At 40.9% G+C, this 27,427-nt stretch overlaps 1 protein-coding gene across 1 annotated transcript in view; it reads left to right on the top strand.

Moving 5' to 3' along the window:
* Positions 1–27,427, top strand: part of CACNA2D3 (calcium channel, voltage-dependent, alpha 2/delta subunit 3) — an 855,054-nt gene that overhangs the window by 544,300 nt on the left and 283,327 nt on the right. The window contains exons 12-13 of the mRNA XM_015410013.1: positions 7,267–7,345; positions 18,679–18,812. Coding sequence (XP_015265499.1) covers positions 7,267–7,345; positions 18,679–18,812 — 213 coding nt within the window. The remainder of the gene's footprint in view (positions 1–7,266; positions 7,346–18,678; positions 18,813–27,427) is intronic.

Here is a 27,427-nt window from a genome sequence, read left to right on the forward strand (position 1 = left end):
CCACATAATATTCTTGTTGACAAATTGGAAAAATGTGGTTTGGATCCTATGACTGTTAGGTGGATCTGTAACTGGTTGACAGATCAGACCCAAAGAGTACTTGTGAATGGCTCCTCATCTTGAAGAGGAGTGACAAGTGGAGTGTCTCAAGGATCTGTCCTGGGACCTGTTTTGTTCAACATCTTTATCAACAATTTGGATGAAGGGATAGAAGGAATCAGGGGTCATTTCGTAGAAAAAGAGGTGCAGGAGCTCATTAGCATAACTCATTAGCATAACTTATTTGCATATGCCACACCCCTGATATCACTGGAAGTATGTCAGAAGGCAACATCCACCGCTCAGGCTCCACTGTACTGTTTTAAATCGCTAGCTATTGGGGGGGGGGCATGCAGATCTGTCCTTGCAGAGGAGGGAGAGCTTGTACCTGAATAAAACTTGGTCTTAAAGGTGCCACTGGACTGTTTTGGACCGGGGGGGTGGCTCTTCAATTTACCTGGCTGCTTCTTGCTCTGACAGAGGGCTGCTGGGAGCAGGGGGTGGGGCTTGTTGAATGTGCCCGCCCCCTGGGCTCTTTACTGTCAGAGTGCCACTCCTGTGTACTCCTGCAGAAAATTACCCTTGGAAGGAATGCTTATTAAATTTGCAGATGATACTAAATTGGGAGGAGTAGCAAATATGGTAGAAGACAGAATCAGGATACAGGATGATCTTGACAGGCTGGAAAACTGGGCTAAAACAAATAAAATGAATTTCAATGGGGATAAATGTAAAGTTTTGCATTTAGGTATGAAAAATCAAATGCATAATTATAGATTGGGGGAGACTTGTCTTGGCAGTAGTATGTGTGAAAAGGATCTAGGAGTCTTAGTAGACCATACACTGAATATGAGTCAGCAGTGTGATGCGTTGCTAAAAAGGCAGATGTGATTTTGGACTATCAACAGAAGTATAGTGTCCAGATCACGCGAACTGATGGTACCACTTTACTTTGCTCTGGTTAGACGTTACCTAGAGTATTGTGTTCAGTTTGGGGCATCACAATTTAAGAAGGATATGGACAAGCTGGAATGTGTCCAGAGGAGGGCAACAAAGATGGTGAGGGGTCTGAAGAACAAGTCCTATGAGGAAAGGTTGAAGGAGCTGGGTATGTTAAGCCTGGAGAGGAGATGACTGAGAGGTGACATGATAACCATCTTCAAGTACTTGAAGGGCTGTCATATAGAGGATGGTACATAGCATTTTTCTGTTGCCTCAGAAGGTCAGACCAGAACCAATGGGTTGAAATTAAATCAGAATAGTTTTCAGCTAAACATTAGGAAGGACTTCCTGACAGTTAAAAAAAAAGCGGTTCCTCAGTGGAACAGGCTTCCTCAGGAGGAGGTGGGCTCTCTTTCTTTGGAGGTTTTCAAACAGAGGCTAGATGGCCATCTGACAGCAAAGTGGATTATGTGAATTTAGGCAGATCATGAGAGGGAGGGCAGGAAGGGTTGCCTCAGTGTTTAGTTCTTATGGCCATTTCTTACACACCCAGGGAAATGCTGATTGCCACTTCGGAGTCAGGAAGCAAAATTTTCTCCAGGCCAGTTTGGCCAGGGACCCCAGTGGCTTTTTGTCATCTTCTGAGTGTGGAACAGCGGTCACTGTGGGTGTGGAGGGGGAGGTATTTGTGAATTTCCTGCACTGTGCAGGTGCTTGGACTAGATGACCCTGGGAGTCCCTTCCGATTCTATGATTCTTTTTCACCAGTGAAAACCTAGTTGAATCCAACTCAAGCAATTGATTTCCCAGCTAAAGTGCAGTCTCCACCTAGACATGGCTGAGTATTGTCTCATTAAGCCTTGTCCACATTCACAAAAGCACACTTGGCACAGCCAGTACAACAAAAGAAGTTCATCAAATAGCTAAAATGGCAGTCTATTTCATATCAAAATTCAATGAATTTTGGAAAGCCCTTAAGGGGGAAGGCATAACTAGAGTTAAGGATACGTAGAATTCTCAAGGGAATCTCCTACCACTTCAGGAGCTGAATCAAAGAATAGGGGGACATTATTGGTTAAATTTAAGGGGACTATCACACTTGATTAAACAAGATAGGTATATAGAAGCTATAAAAAGGGAAGACAACAATTTAGAACAGGTATTATATGTGGATGAAATAAGGAAAGGATTAGCAGGAAAAATTTACCTTGAATTGGTGAAAGATAAGGAGTTTATATTAAGAACCTTAAAAAATAAATGGAATAAAGAAAAACAAATAATCTCTGATGACATCAATAAGTTAATGGTGAATTTGAAGAAAATTAAATTAGAAAAATATAGAGAGCTTGAAAGAAAGATAATTTGGAAATGGTATAGAACCCCTGCCCAATTGGCATATATGATTAAAGGTATGAAACCTAATTGCTGGCACTGCGGTGCAAAGGAAGGGTGGTATTCTCACCTGTGGTGGGAATGCCCAAGGGTTAGAGATTTCTGGGGAAAGGTACGGGGAAAGATAGTAGGGTTATGTAAAGTGGATCTTAAAATAGATGGAGATCTATTATTTATGGGCGTACTGGGAAATGGTAATATTGAGAGACGAAATCAGGATATTTTTAAAGCAATGTTACTAGCAGCGCATGCTGTGATTGCATATGGTTGGAAGGAGAGTTTGAAGTGGTCTTTAGATCGATGGAACGACTGTTTATACGAATATATCCAGTCAGAGATATTGGAATGTATTAAACAAAATAAGGTATGGGATGGAAAAATGAAGGAGATAAAAAAGAAATGGTCTATATACTTTCAGTGGGTAAATAATGGAGAAGCTAATTCCGTTATATTTGAAAAATTGAAAAAAATGTGCTCATAGTTAAAAATTTAATTTGTAGTTATGTGATGGCCACCTTGTGGGGGGTGGGATATAAAAGGGGGAAAATGTGTCATAAGAGAATTGGGATGGTAAAGTAATGTAATAATAATTTATGATGCAAATAATTTTTTTTTAAAAAAGACTTATTGAAAGTTTAGTACTTGCATGTTGAAACAAGTTTGCTTTAGCCTTTTGCCACATTTGACTGTCCCTGACTGCTGTAGCTAAGGCTGTGCTCCTTGTATTTGGAACATGGGGGTTGTTTGATTATTTGGAAATTACAAGAGACTACTAGGCATTTTCTGATTAATTCAGTCTCCACTAAGAGTATATTTCTGCACATTTTTTCCAGAGATAAACACTGACAATGATTTATGCAGCATTCTTTGAATATACATCTCCAGTTTGTTTACAGATGAAACACTTCATTTACTATAGCTGTAGCAGTTGGAATAAGGAAAAGGAAGCCATTTTGCAAGAAATCCGCTAGATATTTCTTCTGTAGAGAACAGATATGTTGGGTGGTGGCCATTTTGAGTTGCATAACAGATTCAGGAATTGTTCATTCCCTTACTGGTTTAAGGCACAAAGGTTGTGGGAGCTTCAGTGCATCACTTCACATTGTATAAATAATTTCATTAAACATTAGCCATTTCATTAGCTGTAGTTCCATAAATTGATGAGTGTAATTAATTCTTGGGAAGAAACAGAAGAGGTTGTGGGTAAACTGTCCATCCTTAACTTGGAATTAATTTGAGCTGTTCCAAGTGCAGTTTCCAGATACTACACCCAGCTTCTCGTTCTTTTCTCATAAACTTGAGATTTGATTCTAAGGAGTTCCTCTCACTATGTGTGTTTTGTCCTCGTAGTAAATTTAATTCAACTTCATTGACACAAGTTTACTATGTAAAATGAATTTGGATCTCTTCATTGATTCTCTTCCATGATCCAAGATCATCTTCAGGCACTTGACAACTGCATCCAGCTACTTTGCCTTCATTAAACTTGCAGAGGAATAAAATGAATGAAGAAAGCTTGAGCCACATGTGAACAAAAACAGTGAAAGAGAACCCTTTCATTGACAAGTTTGATAACAATAAACTTGTTAGTGTGACTCTATATTAATTTGTTTAAAAGCTGGTGGCAGTGGGGAGTACAGTGGATGGTTTTGATACAGCTGTTTATTAACTGTGATTCAGTGTAGAGTGACTCCAGTTTAATCCCACAATGAATTTAGTCTGGAGCAGGGGTCATTTCGTAGAAAAAGAGCTAGGGGAACTCATTAGCATAACTCATTAGCATATGCCACACCCCCTGACATCAGGGGCCCTGCGGTGGACCTGCAAGGCCAGCAGGAGTGCGAGGAAGCCCTGCCAAGCCCCTCCCTGGCCCCAGGCAGGCAGGGGTGGGGAGAGGCAGGGAGGAAGCAATTTACCCTCCCTCTTCTCCTGCCTCCTCCTGGCTGAATGAGGGCTGGAAGCGGGGCGGCCGGAAGCAGGGGGCGGGGCTTCATCATGTGCCCCGCCCCCTGCACCTCACCCGGGGGAACTGCGTTCCCCCGCGTTCCCCCCCGAAATGACCTCTGGTCTGGAGTAATTCTCCATAAGCTGTAATCATGAAATGGAAGATTGTGAATAGAATACAGTGGATGACTATTTCTTCAGTGCCCTGCACTAATTTAAAATAAGAACAAGAAAACTACTCTATACATTCAGGTGGGTAGCCGTGTTGGTCTGAAGCAGAAGAACAAACTTTTTGTCCAGTGGCACCTTTAAGACCAACAAAGTTTTATTCAAAGCTTATACTTTGTTGCTCTTAAAGGTGCCACTGGACTAAAACTTTGTTCTGTTCTATACATAAAAACAGATTTCTGTGGGGGCAAAATGCTGGATGGGGTATCAGTGAGAACTTGTGACCATTTATGTGGAATGGCAAGTGCATGGAACTGGTTGATGGAGCTGTTATTCTTTCATTCTGGATTAAGTAGGGACAGAGCCTGTTCTTAAATGGGAGAGGTACTGGTGTCTAAACCAAACCACTGAACAAGCTGCTTTTATAGTCTATCTTTTTCAAAAGGTTTCTAACACTGATACACTACAGAAACTTTAAATATATATCTATAGTTTTGTTAGCTGTGGGAACTGAAATAATCCCAGTGTGTGTGTGTGTCTGAGTGCACTGCTTCTTTTTTTGTTTTCTTAGAATCTTTAAGCAATTTTCTGTAACCTAAGAACAAATTTTTATTTAAAGGTGTGACTTGCACAGCTCCTTTTCTTGACTCTGTAGGCTCAAGTTTTTGAGTTCTTGTGCAAGGATCCAACATGATTTAACTGTCAAACTCATGAATGAATTGGAGAGAGCTCTGCTTTTTCTTTCCAGGATAGTGGGGGTAGGAAATTATTTGGAAGGGTTAATACTTATTATTTTATTGTGGGAAGACTTACATTAATATATAAGCTCACACATCTTGGAGACAAACAACTTTGCCAATATTTTGTCTCATGTCTCCACATCTGTAGAAATAATTTGTTCAGTAATTCAATGCAAGCCTCAGACCAAAGAAATTCTGCTAAATCTGAACTGCATGATAGACCTCTGTATTATGTGACTTTGTGTCACACCTCAATGGTTTTAATTTCTCATTTATACTTACTCATGATTCTGGTAACACGCCAAGTGTGTTTTTATTCATCTTTGTTAAGAAAAGAGAGAAAGAACCATTTCAACACTGAATTTTTGGTTAATATAAAACTAGGCCACAATCCTAAATTCATTTACTCAGAAGAAAATTCTACTGAATTCAAGTGGACTTTATTCCCAGTTGAATGTGTTCAGAAATAGAGTGTATCTTTTAAGTTCCTGGCACCTTATAATCTGTTTAATATGACACACACAGATATTAGGGCTTTATTATCACAGAATGGTACAGAACCATGTTTTAATAAAGGGTAGGGACTGTGGTCTGTACTACTGTGGCCCCGGTCACACGGGCAGGAAACTGCGGGGGAGAAGCGTGGCTGTTTGCCCTGGGGCAAACTACTGCGCAGTTACTCGATCAGACCTCCCGTGGAGGTCCTGTGGAGGTACCGTGGAGGTTCCATGGCAAGGGAGAGGTGCTGATCACAGGACAAGCCGGCGCGCAATGAAGAAGCGCGCGCCGCGGCAAAATGTTTTGTTTTTGTGTGTACACGACTAATGCGCATGCTCCGTTGGGTGCGTGTGTGCATCCACAGAGACGTGGACAAAAAACACACACCTTATTTGCAAGGGGACATGGGCGGGCGCCGGATGCCACCGGAAACGCGATCAGACGCCTGCCCTTGCCCCGCAGTTTCCGGAAACTAGTACCTCCGAGGTACTAGTTTTTTGCCACGCAGTTTCGGCTGGAAGCCTCGGTTGTGCCATGGGAGTGCTACGCTTCCCAGATGTGCTGGTGAGATCGCGCCCGGAAACTCTGCCTGTTTTCCGTCTCACTTGTGTGGCTTCTGTTCCGTGTGACCGCAGCCTGTGTATAGTATATGCTACTGTATGTATGATCCTACTCAGGACTTTTTTGTGACAGTACTCATTGAGGCTTGTACTCACTGGTATTAAAATGTGGAATTTGCTGCCAGAGGATGTAGTGATGGCTGCAGGAATAGACAGCTTTAAAAGCAGATTAGATAGATTTATTATTTTATTTATTTATTTATTTCATTAGATTTTTACCCCGCCCTCCCAGCAAAGCTGGCTCAGGGATTTATGGAGGATAAGTCTATCAGTGGCTACTAGCCATGGTGACTGAGGGGAACCTCCATATTTAGAGGCAGGAGGAAACGTCAGGGAAGGCTGCAGTACCTGTGCCCTGTTGTTGGCCCTCCAGAGGAACTGATTGGCCACTGTCAGAGACAGGATGCTGAACTAGATGAACCATTGGTCTGAGCCAACAGGGCTTTTTTTATGTTCCCTCAAGTCCTGAGACTTGTGTGCCAGCCCACCTCACCCCACTTGGCCAGAGAAAGAGTGGACCCTCCGGAACAGCTTAGTGGGTATCTGCAGAAGTCAGGGGGAATTGGTGGAAATTGGCACGCAACCTTATTATATATGAGTTCTGGTATTTTTTTTCAAATAAAAAGCATTGAATGTGCTATGTGATTTCTGCAATCATTTAACATGTCGTGTCAATATGTATGATTTGATTCAGCTTTGTTTCAAATTTCTGCAATCCTAATTGTTTATTAGATGCCCCCCACCTTGTTTCTTGCATTGACTTACACTGTGTAATCCACCTTGAGTCTCATGAGAAAGATATTCTATAAATAATGTAAATAAGCATTAAAATAATGTTCACGTTTATTATTTATATATTTATTTTTATTTATTTGCTTGCAGCATTACCTTTCATTGATAGTAATCAACCACTGTATTTTCAGGTTCGCATTTTCACTTACCTGATAGGAAGAGAATCTGCCTTTGCTGATAACCTCAAGTGGATGGCATGTGCCAACAAAGGTTGGTTTAATTTCTGTACATAAAATGTTTATTTAATTCATCCCTGCTGATCTCTGGATTACTAAAACTCTCTCTGCTCTGATTTTAACCCTGCATTTGTACATTTAAAACACATGTCTAAGAATTCTTGTTACCAGAGACAATCATGTTTCCCTGGATATCCTTGTAGGCTTGGAAATCTCTGTGGAATTTATACTTCGCCAAAGGATACTCTGTATGAGTTGGGTGGGTGGTAGTGGTGGTCAGGATAACTTATTCATAGCAGAATTAATCAGGCCATGATATTTTTTCTCAGAAAAAAAATGCAACAATTTCTTATTCTCAGAACTAGTGCAGAGTATTGCACATCCCTTTTTGTTGGAGGTACAAGGGAAAAAATTTCTTCACAAATTCTTCAACATCTTTGCCTACCAATGAATGTCCGGGGAGTACATCAGGGTGCTGAGGTTTTAAGGCCTAACAGAGAACCTCATCTTGTATGGGACTTTAGCAGAGCCCTTGCCTTTGTGGTGGCTCTGCGAAACCGTCCTGAGCCTCTTGTTATAGTTTTTAAGAAAGGCTGGCTAAACCCTTCTCTTAGATATACCCTTCAGGATGGTTTATAAATGGGTACTAATAGTGGTCTAATAGTGTTCTATTTAATCAAGGAATATGTTTTGTTAGATTTAAATTGACACTGTTTTAATTGACATTTGTTCAAATTTTTTATCTGCAGTTAGCCACTTAGTATATTACAAAAACTGATGATAAATACAATCGATTGTGTTCTACTGTTCAGTGTGGAATAATGTCATGCTGGAACATATTAAATATAGTAGTAAAGGTGATATCTCATGAAAGAAGGCCTATTTCCATGAACAGAAGTTAAACATTGGATATTTATTTATTTTAAACATACATAAACCCCTCTTTCTCCCAGAAAATTTGTACCAAAGGGAGGTACACAAAAATAAAACCAATAGATGATGAAAAAAAATAAAGAAACCCAGCCACCAGTAACAAATTTTAAAGTATTAGATAACAGGCCTAGAACTTGGTTTTGTTGAATTAGCCAACCATATTTTGTTTGATACATGGACACTTGATGCTATTTTTCAGTAGTGGGTTTTGTGATACAGCAAACTTCTAGATGTCCTTTGTGTGTCATAATGAGAAAGTTTCTGTCTTCCTCAACCAGGATGCCTCCCCTCTTTCTGAACCATAATGAAGATAAAATAGGTAATAAATCAAGTAAATTCAGGGACAAACTAATGTGTTTTTGGGAATCCAGGATCAGATCTTTTCGCATGCACTTTAAGCTCAAAAGGCAGATTGGGGGCAGTTTGAATCAGGAACATGGTGGCGCTAACTCTTCTCCCCTGCACTGTTCTCCCTAGAGTAATTATTATCATATGCTATTGTGTGATGAATAGCCAGGAGATCCTGTAGGGATTGTTTGGCTGCTGAAGCTGTCATTGTTTTTTTGGCACCACTTAGGTAGAGAGCTATGCTTTAAAAAAAATTATTTAAAGGCTTAGAGTGCTGTGATTTGCCTAAGATCACCCAGCTCGCTTCAAATGGGGAAGTGGGGAATCGAACCCGGTTCAGGTTCTCCAGATTCGAGTTCTCTGCTCTTAACCACTACACTAAACTGGCCCTCTTCCCCTAGAGAACACACCAGCATACATTCACACACTTTATTTATTTATTTTAAACATACATAAACCTTCCTTTCTCCCAGCAAATTGGGACCAAAGGGAGGTAAGCAATAAAACCAATGCATGATTTTTTTAAAAAAACAACAAAATCCAGTAAAATAGAGCTGCTATGAGATCTGTAATGTAAGAGGAATAATTTTGTGACTTTCTTTTCTTCTCCATAATGCGTCTAATTGCAGCTTGTTTGCAATGACAACAGTCAGAAATAAAAAGAAATCCATTTGTCTATTTTATACTATTTATGCCCTTTTTACATACACATACAATTTATACTCAGTTTATATGTAGAGTGTGTGTGATATATGTATGCACTTACACAAAAAAGTTGAAAAATAATATTTTACAAGAAAAGTTTAACATGGGAAATTGAAAGTGACACAGAAAGAAAGATTCACAGATTTAATTAGTGCAAGGAAGTAACAAAACTGAAATGGGAATTTTCTGTAGCATCTCTAATTACATATTCAGAGACATGATCATGGTTCCCAAGTATTACAGTTTTAGCTCTAAAAGTTCCAGCTTTTGCAGAACCTCCTTTTAAAGATTAGTCTGTAGCCTTTGGGTTGGTAAGAAGTACCAGAGATCCTAGCCAGGCCTCATATTCTCAGTAAAATTAGGCTTGCTGATAGATAGCAGAAGAAATGTTTTAAGCTTAAGACAGAGCGGCTATTAGGGCTGCCAAATGTGGGCGGGGGGCGGGGAATCCCCTGCTTTGAAGCCCCGATTTCCGACGTGGTGGAATCGGGGCCTGGGGGAACCCCGCCCCCGGCGTGCACATCACTAGCAAGTGACGTGGGCACGCCGGGCATGCTGGGGGCGGGCCCACGGCCATACAAGGGAAAACTATAATTTTCCCTTGTATGGCCGTGGCCCCGTCCCCAGCATGGCAAACATGCCTACGTCACTTCCGGGTGATGTGTGCGCGCACACAGCCCCGACGCCGGCCGGGAGCCCCCCGCTCCCGGCGAAGACGGATTTGGCAACCCTAGCGGCTATCTATTTTTAAACAATTTCTGTCTCACCTCTCAGTCATAAGTTTTCAAGATAACATCCAGTCCAAAGCATAAAAACAATGTACACTGCAATCCTAAAAAAACAGTTTCCTAGGATTAAGCCAATTGAGAGCAGACCTGAATAGGATTCTGTTTAGGATTGCTCTCATGTATTAATGACATATTTAAAAGCATGTCAGTCTTTGTGTAGTGCAAATCTCTTCCTTCAAAGGAATGGAGAAGTGGCTTAATTGTAAGGTATGTAAGGGCATCAAAGCAAGTTGATAGTAAATTAATTACAACAAAACACAGGGAATACAAAATGAAGCACAGGGCCATAAATAACATTTTTTTCTTTTGTTCAAATGGCCAAAGAGCTCTTTTCCATTTTATCCCAACATCATCTGTGAGATAGGTTAGGATGAGAGGTATTGACAAGGTCAACCAGTAAGTGTAATCATGGCTCAGTCAGTATTTAAATTCAGGCCTCCCCATTCCATGTCTGACATTACACCATACTGGCCATGAGAGGTAGGATAGCACATGAAAAAGTGGACTCAACTACCTTAGCAGCGGCCATTCACTTCTTCTAGGACTTTCTGAAAGTGAAATTGGACTAACTGTTCAGCTCCTCAAATCTCACCCCTCATACACAGATGTTCAGCAAGGCTCTGCTACTTCTAACAGAGCAACCACTGGTTCAGAATCTTTATCTTGGGTTTTTGTTTTTGTTTTTTAAATGATTTTTAAAATTTGTTTTTCAGTAATCAGTAGGGTTGCAAGGTTTGGATTGGAAAATACCTGTAGACTTTGGGGGTGGATTCAGGAGAGGGCAGGGTTTGGGGAGGGGCCTCAGCATGGTACAATGCCATAGAGTCCACCCTTCAAAGCAGCCATTTTCTCCGGGGGAGCTGATCTCTGTCAGCTGGAGATCAGTTGTAAAAGTGGGAGACCCCCAGGCCTCACCTGGAGGCTGGCAATGCTACACCTCAGTTCCCTTTCCTGTATGCCCAGTTATTTACAGTCATGTCTGGTGGCGCTGCAGTTTTATCCATCTTCACAATTTGTACTAACGTTTTCTCACTTTTGCATGTGTGTACGCCACATGACATTCTAATGATTCATTTGAAGAACATCCATTTAGTCATGGATTATTTCTTTAACCACTGTCTGCGCCCATATGATGGAAATTACTGAGTTTAAAGTCTTGTCTTAATCAGCTAATGTTGCAGTAGGATTTAGCCTTAGTCATTGTATAAGAATCCTTTGAAGCATGTTTTAAAAGACAGTTTAGTCAACAGCAAAGAATTTTAGCTTTTCAGACAGTACATTACCCATGCTTGAAAAAGATCTAAGCATAGCCATTCAGAAAATATGAGCCTGAGGAAGTAGGTTGCTTTCCCGCTAGTTAATCTGGTATATTATAGCCCACTTTCTACTGATGAAAAGGTAAAGACCTTATGTTCATTTTCAAGACCAAATGACATATATGGAAGAGTTTCCCTCAAATTCTGCACAATATTATCAAGGATGGTAAAAAAAAAAAAACCTTCTGTCAGATCCAGTGGAGAGAGGCGTTTAGAAATCTGCCCATATTATTTGCTTATATGTCTTCCTTTATAAACTTCTCTGTGCTGAAAGCCCCAAATAAAACCGCTCATGATGTTTAGGGAGTAAAGGAATACTGAACAATTTTTGGAAATAGTTTACTTCTTTAGGCAATTGATCATCCCACTTTTCTCACCAGTGGGAACCCAAAGAGACTTAAAAAACACTTGAATATAATTTAAATAAAGAACAATTTAAGCAAAATACAATTTAAATAAAGCAAGAAAACAGAATGGCAGCATCCAGGTTCTGAATGCAGCTATGACGGACTGTCAAGGGTTGATGCCTAACAGAGTCTGAGAACCATTGGGTGGAACTGATAGTTGAAGAAGAGATAGTTAAGCACTGACTGTGGACTCAGTAGGTGGCAGAAGGAGTGGGTGGATCAGTGAGGATCTCCATTCAACCCCAAAAGGGGAATTGCTTCTAGTTAAAAGAAGTAATCTGTTATGTCCGCTGACTGCCACCAGGGGCCAGCGAATACCCCCAAGCTTGACTCTGTAGTAACAATAGGGACTAGGCTCCTAGTCTCTCAACTTGGGAACCAATAGGACCGTGGCGGGAGATTTAAACCCACCAACGGGACCTAGGGGAGTGTCCCCAGGTGTGTATATAGTTGGCCATCCAGCCAGTAGTTTTGTTGTGTACCAGTAAACCATGCTGATCACTACATACGTCTCAGTGGTTTATACATGCGTCTAACCCACTACAATTCAGTGGCGACGAGGATGGGATTCCGCTGAGCATTGCAGCTGGTCAATGCTAAAGGCTTACGGCTCTGAAAATCTGCAGTAAGATGTGCATGCATAATGGGCCTATATGTGGGGAAATGTCTCTCTCACATACACACATAAACACACATGCACAGAGGAAACCCAAGTGCAGAATAGAAGAGGAGGAATTTTTAAAAATATACAAGGAAAGTGGGGGGTGAGAAAGAAAATGCCACACAGGTGGGGGGGGGAGGAAATCTCAGAGGAAACCCAAGTGTAGGAATAATTTTTAAAAATACACAGGGAGAGTGGAGGTGAAGGAGAAAATAAAAGAAACTGCAATATCAATACAGATTAGTAGTGTGATAAGTTTTGAGGCAAATGCTAAAGACACTTCACAGCTGGCACTTTTACTATCAGTCCTGGTGGATCCCAACAACTGTAGAGCATGAAGTAATAAGAACTTTAATGAGGTAAGTAAACAGGGAAGCTTCAAGTGAGAAGGGATGAGAATGACTGGATTACAAGGGGTGATGTGTTTTCTGCTCGCTGGTAAGAAGTAGGAATGTGCTGGCTCCAGGTCCCTTTGCCCCAGGGTCTCCACATAGTCAGTAAATGAAGTCTCTACCTTCAGCTTCAGAACATAGAGTTGCCAACTTTAGATTGAATTCCTGAAGATTTTTAGTAGAGCCTGGGGAAGGCAGGGTATATTGTCATAGACCCCAGGGGAGACCAGTTGTGAATTCAGATCTCCAGCCCCCACCTGGAGGTTGGCAACCCTACCCTCTAGTAGCAGTTCTGTCCTCCAACTTCTTCACTCCCCACTGGTGTCCTCGTAGCACTCACAGGCCTGTTCTTGGCTGTAGTTCTCCTTCAGACCTCTAGTTTCACATTTCCCTCCCTTTCTCTTCCCTCGCCCTCCACCCCTCAGGAAAAGGTAACTGTTTCTATGTCAGTGTCAGGCTTTTGGGAGATGTAACCCCTCAGAAAAGCCATTACAAAATACAACAAAGGGAGTATGGGGGGAGGGTAAGAAGGAGAGTGTTAGATATGAGACTCGAGGCAGCAGGTGAACAGTGATAACAGCTTTATTGAACACGAAGTCAGAAGAACCAGAACGAGACAAACAATGGAGCAACAGGCTCCTTTTTAAACAGTCCGGGCTTGGCAAGCCACGCCCACATGTCAGATAGTATCCAATCATAAACTGTACATAAAGACCAATCACTTTGCTTCCCTCCAGAACGTCCTTTGTTCTGATAGGTCGGTTTACAATACCCTTGTCAGACTCAAGCTCAATACCTTCATACATTATATTTCATACACAACAGAGAGGAGAAGAAGGAAGGAGTTCCTTTGGACTGTTCAGACCCAGGTCGCATTTTACGCCCCTCTCCTCACCCACTCTCCCCTGCTTCCTTTTCTCTTCATGCCCCATCCCCCTTTCCAGGCCCACTAGCTTTGTTTCTAGGCTGCAGGTGTAACCTTGGATGGGGAGGGAAAGGCTTTTCTTTATATTCCCTGCAGGTGACAGCTGCTTTGTTCTTATGGGCAGCCTTTGGAGGAGAGGAAACTGACAGGCTTAGGTGGGAAGGCCCTCAGTCCCTTGTTCAGGACAGATGGCTTGCTCTCCTTGCAGTCTGCAGTGGCAGCAGCTAGGACAAAAGGAAGCCAGCAGGTTTAGGCAGGAAAGGAAGAGGTTTTTCTCTCTGCCCTTTCAGATCAGCCATTTTGCATCAGTCCCAGCAACAGCTCAGGTGGAGAGCTTTAAGTGCTCATGTGAGCTGCTTAGTCTAATTCCTAGGTGCAGTGGTAGGACACAGTTAGGCTTGACTGCTCGGATTCTCTGCAGTAAGCTGTGTGTACGTAAAGGGCCTTTCTCGAGTCCTCAGCTAAAGTAGTGCTTGGGACCAGAGCAATTCTTCTGGCTTGTGCAGTGGAGGGCTTTCCTTCCCCACCCTCCCACAAGCCTGAACTGATAGATAAAGGAGGTAATAGCCAAGGCCAGCAGCAATTTACCTTGTCATCTCCCTGATGGCTGTGAGTCATCTGATATCTATGCTCACTTTCCTGTTGCTTCCCACACACAGCATGGAGGAACCATATTTGTGGAATGAACAACATGGTTCTTTGCCACACTACTGCAGTAGTACATTAATTAATCTCTACATAGAATCTCTACATAGAGTACATTCCAACATTCCTTTTCTTCACCAGTTCAGCTAAGAAATGACCCCCCTTGTTTACTTTATTAACACCTGTGTAGGCTTTGTTTTTTACATTTCTCTGCTACATCATGGCTTGTTCATTGCACTGATCTCTCTCTCTGCTGCAGCAAAATCACAAACATTTAACTCAGAGAAGTTAGGTCTTGAACCTTTATCAGTTGCAATCCTGCCAAATGCTTCGTATTAAGGATAATAGCCACAAGAGACTGGCAAGACTTGGCAATGCCAGTGTACAGAGCACCAGAAAGGCTGCACTGCAGTCAACTTCTTACATGGATGGGTAAGCCAAACTGTGTCTCAGAGGTCACTACCCTGAAAATCAATTTTCCTCGTGGTGATTTTCTCCTTGGAAACACAGCAGAGATGGAGGGTGTTTGAAAGATTTCCAGCTGACTGGCTTATGGATAGTGAAATCCTTTCTCTCGAACTGGATTACAATGTAGGTTTACACCACCCTGTGTGAGACCCCCCACCCACATCAGCATGTTTCCCTGCCTGTTACATAAGTAGACTTTATCTTGAGGGAGCATGGACTTAATGAGGCAAGGCAGCAACCCATTTTAAATACATTAAAAACAGTCAAGACCCCAAAGCTGCTTCAGAATGACTTAGGGAAGTTTACAGCAATCTTCCTCTTCATCTGTTGGAGACTATGCCCGAAGGATTAAAATATTACCAGGATCTTCAGATGAACAAGAAACGTTTTCCTAGTGTTCGGCATGCCAAATGTTAAAGTATTCAGACACTGCCTCTCCCTCAACAGTCCATTTGAACTGAAAGCTTGCCAGCTGTAAAAACAAAGGCAGATCTTAATGTTTTAGTTAGGCACAAACAAAAGAACCAGTATTAAGCAAGTCATTAGTGTACATGGCTATGGTAATTTTAAGGCCCCTTTTTATTTAATGTTAGTTTATTTTATTAATTATGCACCATGTAGCTGGCACTGAACATAACAATGAGGAGAGAAATAGAGGAAATTCCCCAGAGCAACTGTGTAGCATCTGGGGGAAAGACACACTGGGAACAACAGGTTTTGTAGCTTATGAGTTACAAACAGTCATGCAGTTTTGCCATTATAACACCGAGGGATAACTAATACAAATGCCAAAGGCATACCTACTCCAACACTACTTTACTTTCTTCAGACTGTGGGCAGACCTGCATGCATATTAAAAGCCCTTCGTGTATCTTCTTCTAGGTGAAAATTTGGGAGATGGATTTGAAGGTAAAGAAGTGTGAGGTGTTTTAGCCCATTGCCATCTGATGATCACCCTCAGTGCTGTTCACCCATGATATTACAAAGGTGTATTTTGGGAGACAAACATGAATTTGGAAATCTTCAGAACAGGAAGTTGCTGGGAGCAATTGGAAACACAGTTAGCAATTTCTCCCCACATCCTGCTTCTCTACTTCAAATGTCCCCTCTCCAAACCCCACTTCCTTAGGAAAGACAGTGGGCAAGCTTTAGGTACATATCTTTGGACACAACATGCAGTTAGGCCCAGTTATTTGGCAACAGTGTCCCAAGAGTTAGAGTTGTGAAATACCTTTTCCCAGTGGAATTAATTGTTATTGCAGCCATTACCTTTTGTGGAAAAAGTACAACAATAAATTCAGTTTGGAATCTGACTAGAGTTACCAGTTTCCCAAGTGGGGGCCAGGAATGCTCTACACCCAAGCTGGCATTTCTTGCTCCCCAGAGCGGGGGGGGGGGATAAAACTGAAAAAGCTGTTGACTGACAGTGGGATGTCAATTCCAGGAAAGCACAGGAGTGACATCATGCTCTGGGAATTGGCTGGAATTCTATGGTAAAACCATAGAGTTTTCAGGCATTCCTAGAGAAGACTAGGAAAGAAGTACCATAATGTTTTGGCCAAATCCGAGAGAGGTATGAAGTCACTTTTCAGTTTACTCAGAAGTGTCTTCATGCTGTTAGCCGATGGCCACGCCTCATGTCCCAGACCTCTTTGTCTTCTGTTCGTTGCCTGGCAACCCTAAGTTTAACAGAGAACCAAACTTTGAAAGGGGGGCGCTCTAAATGATTTTGAATGAATAAATATCTTTAATGTATACAATTATGTGCTCTAATTATACAGGGCTCTTTTTGTAGCAAAAACTCCTTTGCATATTAGGTGACACACCCCTAATTTAGCCAATCCTCTAAGAACTTACAGGGCTCTTCTTAAAGGGGCTGCTGTAAGCTCTTGGAGGATTGGCTACATTAGGTGTGTATCGCCTAATATGCAAAGGAGTTCCTACTACAAAAAGAGCCCTTTATAGAACTATATAGAACAGATGGGCAGTGTTCACACGCACGAGATAATGGGGGAGGGGAAGCAAGGTTATTTGCTCCACAGGAATTTGACCCACATTTGTGCGATCACACAGTGCCTGGAAGCTGCAGGGGCGGCCCGCCACTGCGTGATCAGATGCAACTGCAGGTGAGTCTTTTTTTTTTTGCTCGTGTATTTACAGTGCGCTTCAACAAGGGATCGATGATTCGCATCTCCGCACTGAGTGCTCTCTATGCAGTGTGCAATGATACGCATACTGAAACGGGAAAAAACAATGACATGGAGTTGGGGTGGCCCGATGAGCCCATCCCGACACCATGGAAGCGCGCTGGCGCAATCACACTGGGGAAAGATCGTTCCTGGCCCGTAGCAAACCCATTTGCTACTGGGTTTCCCCCGGTGTCTTTTTACTCCACTTCTGTGGCGGAGCAAAACGGGTTGCCGATGGGAGCGGGATGCTTAGCAGATGTTGGCGTCTGATCACACCCTTAATATCCGCCCAGCATTCGCACCTATGGCGCAGCTAATTCTGCATGTGATCGTGCCCTTGATGTCGTAATCCAAGACTACATTTTATACACTGTGTATATTACTGCCTCCAGTTTTGTACATGTGTTTATGCACAAACATACGACATCCTGGTAGATGTTTTATCATTCTGCTGGGTCAGATCACTCACCACATATCTCAATTTTACTACATTGTTTGAATTGAGTAAATTATAAAATATCAGCAGTTGGAAGCACTGAAGTCAACAGTACAGTGCTCACAGTACCTTTCAAATTCTTTATAATCTCAGATTTGCTCCTTGTTTTATGTATTTGTAACCATTATGGAGCTGCGGTGGCTCAAGTGGTTAAGACGCTGAACTGCAGGCTGTGAAAGGTCAGTAGTTCAGCAGTTCGAGACCCAGGTGCCGCATGACGGAGTGAGCTCCCGTCTCTAGTTCCAGCTCCTGCCAACCTAGCAGTTCGAAAGCAAGAAATTGCAAGTAGATAAATAGGTACCACTTCAGTGAGAAGGTAACAGCGTTCCGTGTGCCTTGGTGTTTAGTCATGCCGGCCACATGACCACAGAAACGTCTTCGGACAGCGCTGGCTCTTCGGCTTTGAAACGGAGATGAGCACCGCAACCCTAGAGTCGGATTTGACTGGCTTTCGAGCAAGGGAACCTTTACCTTTACCTTAACCATTATTATTATTAGTATTAGGATCACCTTTGTAATTGAGACTGAGGTAAAGAAGAGAATATAGAGGGGGAGCTCTGTGAAAGGATCAGGAGTAGTATAAAAACAGATAACTTCTTTCTTTTTTACTGCTGAAACTATTCAACTTTAGAACTAATGGAGCCAAAGTTTGATGGAGCTAAACATTTTATACGGTTTTGTGATGCTGGATGCTTGGAATAGTTGTGGGGTGCTAAATTCACAAAGCTTCAGCATTTTAAAAGCATTTGTCTTTAAAAACAAATCCACTTTTATTTTATCCCAAAGCTGAAAAATTGACTTGGAACCAAAAGAATTAGGACAGGCTGTGCAATGGTGTATAACACTCTTGAGGAATGGAACCTTTCAGGACTGACATATCATTTCACAGACTTGTGCTTTCACAAATTAATGCTTGACAGGGCTTCGTGTTGGAATTTTTTTCTGCAGGTTTTTTTTTTACTTTTCGTTGCTGAGGTGTGAAGAGGAGATGAGATGAACGTAATTATTATGCATAATGTTTGGTACAGTATTCCATGCTCAGCTCTGTCCGCATGGCCAAATATACCTGATGTTGTTCTTTTCCATTTCCACAGGGTTTTTCACTCAGATATCGACTCTAGCGGATGTGCAGGAAAATGTCATGGAATATCTGCATGTGCTTAGTCGACCCAAAGTGATTGATCAAGAGCATGATGTGATATGGACTGAAGCCTATGTTGACAGCACTGTAAGTCTGCATGAAGCAACATTTGAGTTACACATCCTGTTTACCTACAAAGCACCAAGAAGAGTTTGGTGCAGGACTGATATTGCATTTAGTGCTACACAGAATGCTGAGTCTCCACTCATTTGAATGTGGATGGTGCATGTGCTGCTAAGACAGAGCTCAGTTTTCATAGCTTGAATGAACCAATTACAGCTACAGGGGTTAATGGAAAGTTTTTTCTTTGTAGAGAATGTAAGGCTTCAGCTATTAAAGCCCCAGTAAATAAAGCTGCCATTTGCTCATCAAGGACATAAAGTATTAAATGTATGGAGTAAGCTTCAGTCATCTGTTGCTCTTCTACAACCATAATCACTACCAATAGACCAAATGACAAGGAAATGGTTCTGATGCTATGAAGCATAAGTGGGCAGGTGCCTGTGAATGACTGCTAATCTACACACCTTAGCTACACGCAGTTAACTTTATTTGCATACCATTTTCATGAATGTGATGAATGTCAAGCCATAGCTTGGATAGTTCTAATCCAAAATTACTTGCATTACCTTGAATGATTAAGAAAAAAAAATCTCTGGTTAAATTCCTTAGAAAGAGTCAAGGTGAGTTTGGAAATAATTCTGCAAATATATAATTGTGCGTGTATGTACATGGAAATGGGTTAATTTGGTATTCCATTAGCAAACCCCATAAAGAATTTGCCTTGACAAGTGCATGAATATACTTGAAGATTTTGCATAAAAAGGGAAATATCTTTCATGTTGAAGCTTAGGAGATACTCTTTCTCCTTTTAAAGAGCAGTTAGTAGAAAATACTAGTTTTTGTACAGTTTTTCAGTGACAGTATAATGCTTTTGTTTTGGTTTTACATTTTTCTATGGTAAGTTTTTAAAAGTTGATCTAGATTATTTTATAGTGTACTTACAATATATACATATTTTAAAAATATGTTTCTGTAATAGAAGTTTATGCATTATGGAGCCATGCCACATATTGCTGTGGCAAATATTCTGACAATAAATAGCTTCTGTTCTTGATTATAATTGTCTCTAAAAATTTAGTTTTGTTTTTTGACCCGCACTAGAACTGTGTAAAGCTTGGCAAAATCAAAAAGCAATCTCAAATTTACAGTTCCAAAAACAAAACAAAAGTAAAGATAAACTAAAATATTTGCCACAGTTCATGAGATCTATGCAGCTTTAAACACAAATTTACATTGTAACTTTCCAGAAACATAGATTAAAAATAAAATTCTCTTATGAACTGTTTAAACATAAACTGCCTTATTCTGACAAATCTCTAAAATTGTATAGCTATGGACATGCTTTGTGTTTTTATATGAGTTGGATTATGGAATTCAAGCCTCATGTTGTCTATGTCCAACACAAATCTTTAGTTTTGTCTCCTTTTGGGTCCTAAAGATCAGCTAATGCAACAGGTTTGTTGCTGCTATTTCCTAGCAGAACAGTTTGTATTTTCAATTTGATTTTTGCTCAGCCAGTGCCATAGACTAATCAACCTAAGTTTGTGAAAAGCTTGAGCCTCCTGTGGTCAACTGTAAGTCCTCCTCCCATATCTATTTTCATTCCTCTCATACTAGCAAGAGGATTATGGAGAAAAGTGAGCCTTCTAGCTCCCCATGGGCAGCAAGATTTTGATATGAAGGAGCATTCATTAGTTACCGCCACTTGCATTCTAGAGAGGTGAAGTCTCTCATCTTGTTTTTTAAATGTCTATGCAAATATTTCACCACTTTGTTTTAAAACAAACATTTCTTTGTTTAATTTTACATACATTTTACCATGGAATTTAAGTACGTCTACATCAATTTTTAAGAGTTTGACATTAACTGAAATTCATTGTTCAAAGGAGCTTCAGGATCACTTAGCAATTTATATTGCAATCCTAAACAGAGTTATACCCTCTAAGCCCATTGACTTCAGTGGACATAGAAGGGTGCAATTCTGCTTAACATTGCACGATCTCTGAGGTAGAACAATCCTAAACAGAGTTATACCCTCTAAGCTCATTGACTTCAGTGAAGGGTGCAATTCTGCTTAACATTGCACTATCTCTCAGGTAGATAGGACTTCCTCTTGGTAACCTTTACTCATTGCACTTCTCCAGAATCACCTAGCTATAAAGAAAACCTCTGACCATAGAACTCTAACTCTCAGCCAAGCTGGCACATTGAGAGAGACTTTACTGTTTGAGTCTGTTTGTAAAACTTTTGAGATAAAGCCCCTTTCACATTAGTGTTTTAAACTCGATGTTATCCGTTTGCCCGATTCCAAGTAAAGTGATACAAGGATGGGGGTTTCATGCAGCAAATTTAATTCCATTAATGAGATGTCTCTGAAACACTCTGGCCATTTTGAACAGTGCCGTTTTCCCCCACACACCCTTTTTCTCCATGTGGCCTTTCTTGTGGTTTTTAAAAAATCATTAAGTTGAGCACTATAGTTCTAGACCAAAATAGCACCAAGGCATCTCAATGCTCCCACTACAGCACTGAAGTGCTATTTTGGTCTAGTGCTATAGTGCTCAACTTAGAACGATAAAAATGCAAGAAAGACCACATGGTGAAAAAAGGGCGGGCAAAAAAAGTGACACTACCGGAAGTGCTGAAGACATTTTAAGTAGCACACTACAGCGATTCAGAAGCGCCAAGAAGAGGTAAAATGGAAGAAAGCAGTTTACCTGAAAAACAGCTCAACCCTGCTTTGCCAACCAGACACAAGCAGCTTTGTATGAAAAGGTAAATAAAATCTGTTAGCAGCCAGTTGCTAAAATGTCTGTGTCTGAAATGACACAAAAAAACCATTAGCAACCGGCTACTAAAACGGATTACAAAGGCCGTTTGAAAGGGGCCAAATTCTAGTGCTATACAGTGGCAGTTTGATGATAATGCAGTCATAACTGCAGGTTTCTCTTTCTTGTAATGCAAGTCACATTGGAGCATCTACAACTGCAATGTTTTTTCATATTTCATTTTGCTATATTTGAAGCTGCTTTCTTAGTAGACTTGACGTTATGATGAGCTCACTTATCATCTGTCTCTTTCTCTCTCACTGCAGCGTTTTGGGGGTGGCCATCAATGAGTTCTTACTAGGTCAAATTTTGCATCTAGTAGAGAGGGAGCTGATAATGTTCTTTTGATTGCATCTCTCACTCTTGTTTAATTTAAAGCAGTAAGAGTATTATTTTGTGTATTGGACCTGAGTGGTTAGTTGTGCGAAATGATTATTGCCTATCACCTGTCTTGGATACTGCTGTCTTATCATGTGAACGCAGTAGCTGTCAATGGAAGGCCAAGAAGAATGTGACATGCTTAGCAGATGGTAGAGCTGCTAGTAGATTGCATCAGTCTTTAACACTTTTTCTTTCCCATTTTTGGTTTATATCTATATGGAAAAAACTGCAGTGAAATGCCTCATAGGGTTTGAACTGCATTTAGGAGTTCATTTTTCTTTATGGAAGAGATCAATTTGCAGTTTCAGTTTCACTGCATTCCCCGCTGTTATTAAGGTTGTACATAATGATTATGTTGGAAAATCAATAAATACAGTAAATTGTACAATGATACAGTGTTTGCAGAAATAGAAGATACAAGAATGTGCAGATATATCGTGGAAAATACGTCATAGGGTTTTTAAAATTCTGTATTATGTAATTGAAAATAACATCTCATTGCCAAATTGATCTTAGAAGAGAATTGTAACCATATGTACACAGACTGACTTACCATTAAAATCAGTTAGACTTGATTCTTTATAAATAGCCACTATCTAGAAAACCACATATGAAGCATAAGTCTTCATGGACGTGATGCGCTCCACCTGTTGTAGCTGCATATATAGGATTTAGTCATTATTTCTGTGTCTTGCTGATTGGTCCACATGTTGCACAGCTACACAATGTGCAGGTTCCTTCCTCTATTTGCATATCTTATTATTTGATTCTCAATGCAACAAATATATCTAGGGTTGGGGTGTCAGTATCTGGATCTTTCTTCTAGATAAAAGTGATATGTCCTTCACTTTTCTAGTAGATTAGAGTGATTCTGGGTGTTTAAATTAGAGGTGTGGACGTAGATTATTGAACAACTGTCTCTTGCAAAGAATTGTCCATTATATCGGTTTCCATACTGTAGTCATAATATTCAATATACACTAATTTTCTTATTAAAGATTAAAGAGAAAATAAAAGGGCCACACCAGTCACTAGGATAAAAAAATAAGGCCAAGTCAGATGGTTCAAAATAAGGTAAAAATATTTTTAATTACTCAGTTAAAATTTCCAAAATTCCCTAGGCATTTCACCAACAGGCTTTGTCAGGGGAATCTGTTAGTCTTTTAGCAATTCTTCAAAAAGAGTACAAAATCAATAGTTTATTAGAGATTAAGACATAGATGTAATTAATTTTAAATCAAAATATTGAATTCAGCTTCCACTCTTCTTGTTTGCTGACTTGTTAGCCACCGTGGTTCACAGTTCTAGTTTGTTGCCCTACGGGGCACCTAGTGTGCTCTTATGAACTCATACTTATGAGGGCTTGAAATTTGCTAGTTATGTGTAAGAGGGACTGAACTGCAAGGTGGCACCAAGTCATGCCAGTTATAGACACACATCCAGAAGAAGAAAGCCTTCCTGTGAAATACTGTGCCTATGATTCCTGCATGCCACCAACCCACTCTCCTGCAGTAAGGTGTTCCAGCTCCCTAGCCATGTATAGCATTGAAAAACTAAGCAGCTGTCATGCCAGGCCAGAAGACAGGGGACCCAAACTCCATGAAGAGTCCCTTCTCCTTACACGTAGGCAACATGTTTGTCCCCACCTAATACATCACTTAGTCGAAACTGCAGCCATAAGACAACAAAAAGAACAATGGCTCTGGTCAGCACAAGACATAATCCCATCAGGTGCCATTGTTCAGACTAGTTTTTTATTAGATTCAACATTGCCCACTCCTGTAGACCTTTGACCCCAGCACCAGTCAGCATATTTTTGGGGATGAGCTAACAGGAGGTGTGCCAAGAGAGGTGGCCAAGCTTAGCCCACCCCTCAACCTCCTAATAAAAGCGAGGGCCCAACACCAACTATCTCTCTCGCTTACTTGCACTCTTGCATTCTCTCCCCCTTGACCCCCCCACCCTAAGCTTCTGACTCCTGGATGTTTATTCTCTTGCCCCTGCCAGTTCAGGATACAACCCTTCCCCAACACCCGATAGTCCCCCTCCTTTTTCTGAGGTTCGTGCCATCTAACTGTGGACAGGTAAAGTATTGCCCATCAACGGAACATCCTGCTAATGCAAATGTGCTATCCTCTTCTATCTATATTTCCTAGATGCTGTATAATTGCATGTGTGCTTGTGTTATTGTATGTTTGAAATACCTTCAGTAAACAAAACCATCTTATACTGACGTCAGTCTCAGCGCCTGGTTTTTGGTGCGTCTGGAAGAAGTGGAACCCCTGTATACATAGATGCTTGCTCCCTCATTTGCCTATTGCCTGGTGTAAGATCATAATTCCCCATATTAAATAGCAATCTGAGGCAATTCGGCTAACTAGTTATCCCCTGATGTCCCATCCCTGTTCTTCACATTGGCCCAATCTGCATCTAGCATTTGCCCCGCTATTTTACCAAACCCATGCTGGAACAGAAATTCCCCTCTACATTGCATGCCACTTTCATTTTGATTGACTGTCAGATTTTATGGCAGTGTCCAGACTGCATGCTGCTTTCACTTCATTTGATCTCTCAGTTTTATGGTAGCCCTTTGCCTAGATTTTTGGCTGTTTTATGGCCATTCAGGGGTGACTCTGCAGTCAGCATAATGTTGGCCCAGCATATTTGAATGTGGTTTTGAGCCACATCTTTTTCTGTTCCGTTGTGGATTTGGTAAAACAACGAAGCAAATGCTAGATGCACATTGGGCCACAGACTTATTTGTCTTGGCACTCTGAGTTTTTCTACAACTTCCCTTCCAGCTACAACTTCCCTTCCTTCATTTTAGGCCTATTTCCCAACCCATTAGTACCCTCACGAAGCCTTCTTTTCATCCCAATATGTTATTTTGGCAACAACCCTCTGTGTTGACACCTTGTATAAAATAAACTAGAAGGAAGTTTTCTTACATATGGTAACGTCTGTTCATAACATTACAGAATTTTTTGGGGGGAGGGAGAGTAATCCTGTCTCTGCTTCTTCTCCTTGAACTTCTCATAACAAGAGGCAGGTCTGGAGTAAGTTTCTAATAGATTTAATTACAACCCTCTTATTGTGGAAGTGTTCTTACACATCCTACCACATACTTTGGCCATGTCCCTTTGGGCACCCCACCTCTCTGTAGAAAGTAGTTTGTCTTTTGTGTCTTTCCCACAAGACCCAATGCTCATTATTTTGTTAATTACCTGCCCATCCCCTTCTTTTCTTCAGGCAATCTTTTTCTCCTACATCCCCCCTGCTTCCTAATAATGGGTGAACAATACAACCCTGTGCTTGAGTTGGATATCCTTGTTGAACATTCAAATATGTACAAGTGGTTAGTAGGATATTTGCAGAATATGTGCATGTGCACAAACAGATTCCTACAACTGTGCCAACTTGCCTCACCATTCCCCCTCCCATTCCCTTCCTCTGCAAGGTACCAAAGAGGGATGGAATAAACTGGCTGCAAGTGACTGCCTCTCTTTCCTGTAAATGTCTCTTCTTAGTCTTCCCAGGCATAACTTTCTGCTTGTATTGATGGAAATTATAGTTTTGTGGCCTTCTGAACTGAACTGGAATGCCAAAAAAATGCCGAGAAAGCTACAGTTTTTAATCAGCAGCAAAACTGTGATTTCTGAACTTATGCCAAAAACTGTTACCAGAGAACTGACTATGTTATAATGTCGGTGACTACACAGAAGCAAATACACTTTAAATAATTGTTCTTTTTCATTATTAACAAATCTTTAATGTGAATATGTGTGTTGCTTTACTCAAGAGAAACCAGTCATTGCTAGCAGGTTAAGTTTGATCCTTGAAGATGTTTGGAAAGATGACAGCATCCCTAGTCTTTTCCATAGTTTTTTGCTTCTTCCTTCTTTCATTCATAGAAGTCAGTGTTCTTTTGCTTGCAGAACTTCTTCCTGACATTTTACAACTTGTAGAGCACTATTCAAATTTTCATGCTGAAATTTCATAAAAAATTAAATATTTAAATTTCAGAATTTGATGTCAGAATTTGATTCTGTTTATTGTAATGTGTAGGTGAAACTATTCATGGAGATGTATTCTGATTCGTTAAATGAAGGAATGATATTAGAATACAGTTACCAAGTATAAATCAGCTGTCAGTTTCTGTTAAGGAGTGGTACTGTGCTGATGTGGGATATAAATTTTTGCTTGCTATTTGCACATCTGGAGAATATTCACCATCAATACTCGCATGGAGAACACTGGGGACAAAGTATTTGACCTGTAATCATTACAGGAGGTGCAGTGTTTATCAACATTCTACCTCTTCCACCGTCTCTCTGTCCAATTAGAATGCTGGCCATATTTTAGAATATTATAAAATCTGTCCACTGGAGAAATTATTCACATATTGCTTTCACAGCTTGTTTGGTGAACGAGGATGTAAATGTGGTGTTTGCAGCTAAGCAGCTGCACATCTTCTAAGCAGTATTTAGAGGTGAATTTGTGAAAGGTAAGAATATGGGAATACAGTGTCATGTTCTCTCTGCTGTAATGAATGAGTCAGGTGGTCACCAGAAGTAATTTAACACAAGGTAAGTGCTGCAGAATTGTCATGGGCAGTCATATCCAACCCTGACCTGGATAGCCCAGGCTAGCTCTATCTCATTAGATCTTGGAAGCGAAGCAGGGTCAATCCTGGCAAGTGTTTGGATGGGAGACCTCTAAGAAATACCAGGTCCGTGATGCAGAGGCAGGCAATGGCAAAACCACTTCTGAACATCTCTTGCCCAGAAAACCCTATGGGGTTGCCATAAATCAGCTGTGACTGGATGGTAAAACCCCCAAAACTGCTGCAAAATTGTCACGGGCAGTAATACTGGTTTCAATAGGAGGGATTTAGGGGTCTGGCAAATGCCATATGGATTAGCAGTAATGTCCCAACACTACCTTCATTTCTAAAATCAGGACAGAAATGTGTCTAAATAATTCTGTCATCCAGGAGTACTTGGAGTTGAATTGCCGGCATACATTTGACTACTGTATCTAAAAATTTCAACCTGAAGTCCTGCTTATAAATCACTAAAGCTAAGGATTCTAGGGTCTTTTTTTAGTAAAAGGTATTGCCACTACTTATTTTGAGAAGGCAGGCACTGTCCCCCATCAAAAGGAAGTATTAATCACTTCCAAAATAGTAGTTGCTGGACTGACTGTGCTAGATGTAATCAGCTAAGTAGGGTCAAGAGGGTAAGTAGTAGGTTACATCTTGCCAAGTACCTTGTTAGTTTACAAACACTGAAACTCATTCAAGCAAACATGACTGATAGATGCAGCAGTTGTTTCTGGTATGTGTGATATCAGTCCTGAAGTCACTGTGGAATCCAAGTCAGAATGCACCTGAGTTATTTCAAATGCCACCTTAAGAACACTTTCCTTGGG

This window comes from Gekko japonicus, unplaced genomic scaffold (genome assembly GCF_001447785.1).
Source record: "Gekko japonicus isolate JY-2015 unplaced genomic scaffold, Gekko_japonicus_V1.1 scaffold160, whole genome shotgun sequence".
Taxonomy (NCBI): Eukaryota; Metazoa; Chordata; class Lepidosauria; order Squamata; family Gekkonidae; genus Gekko; species Gekko japonicus.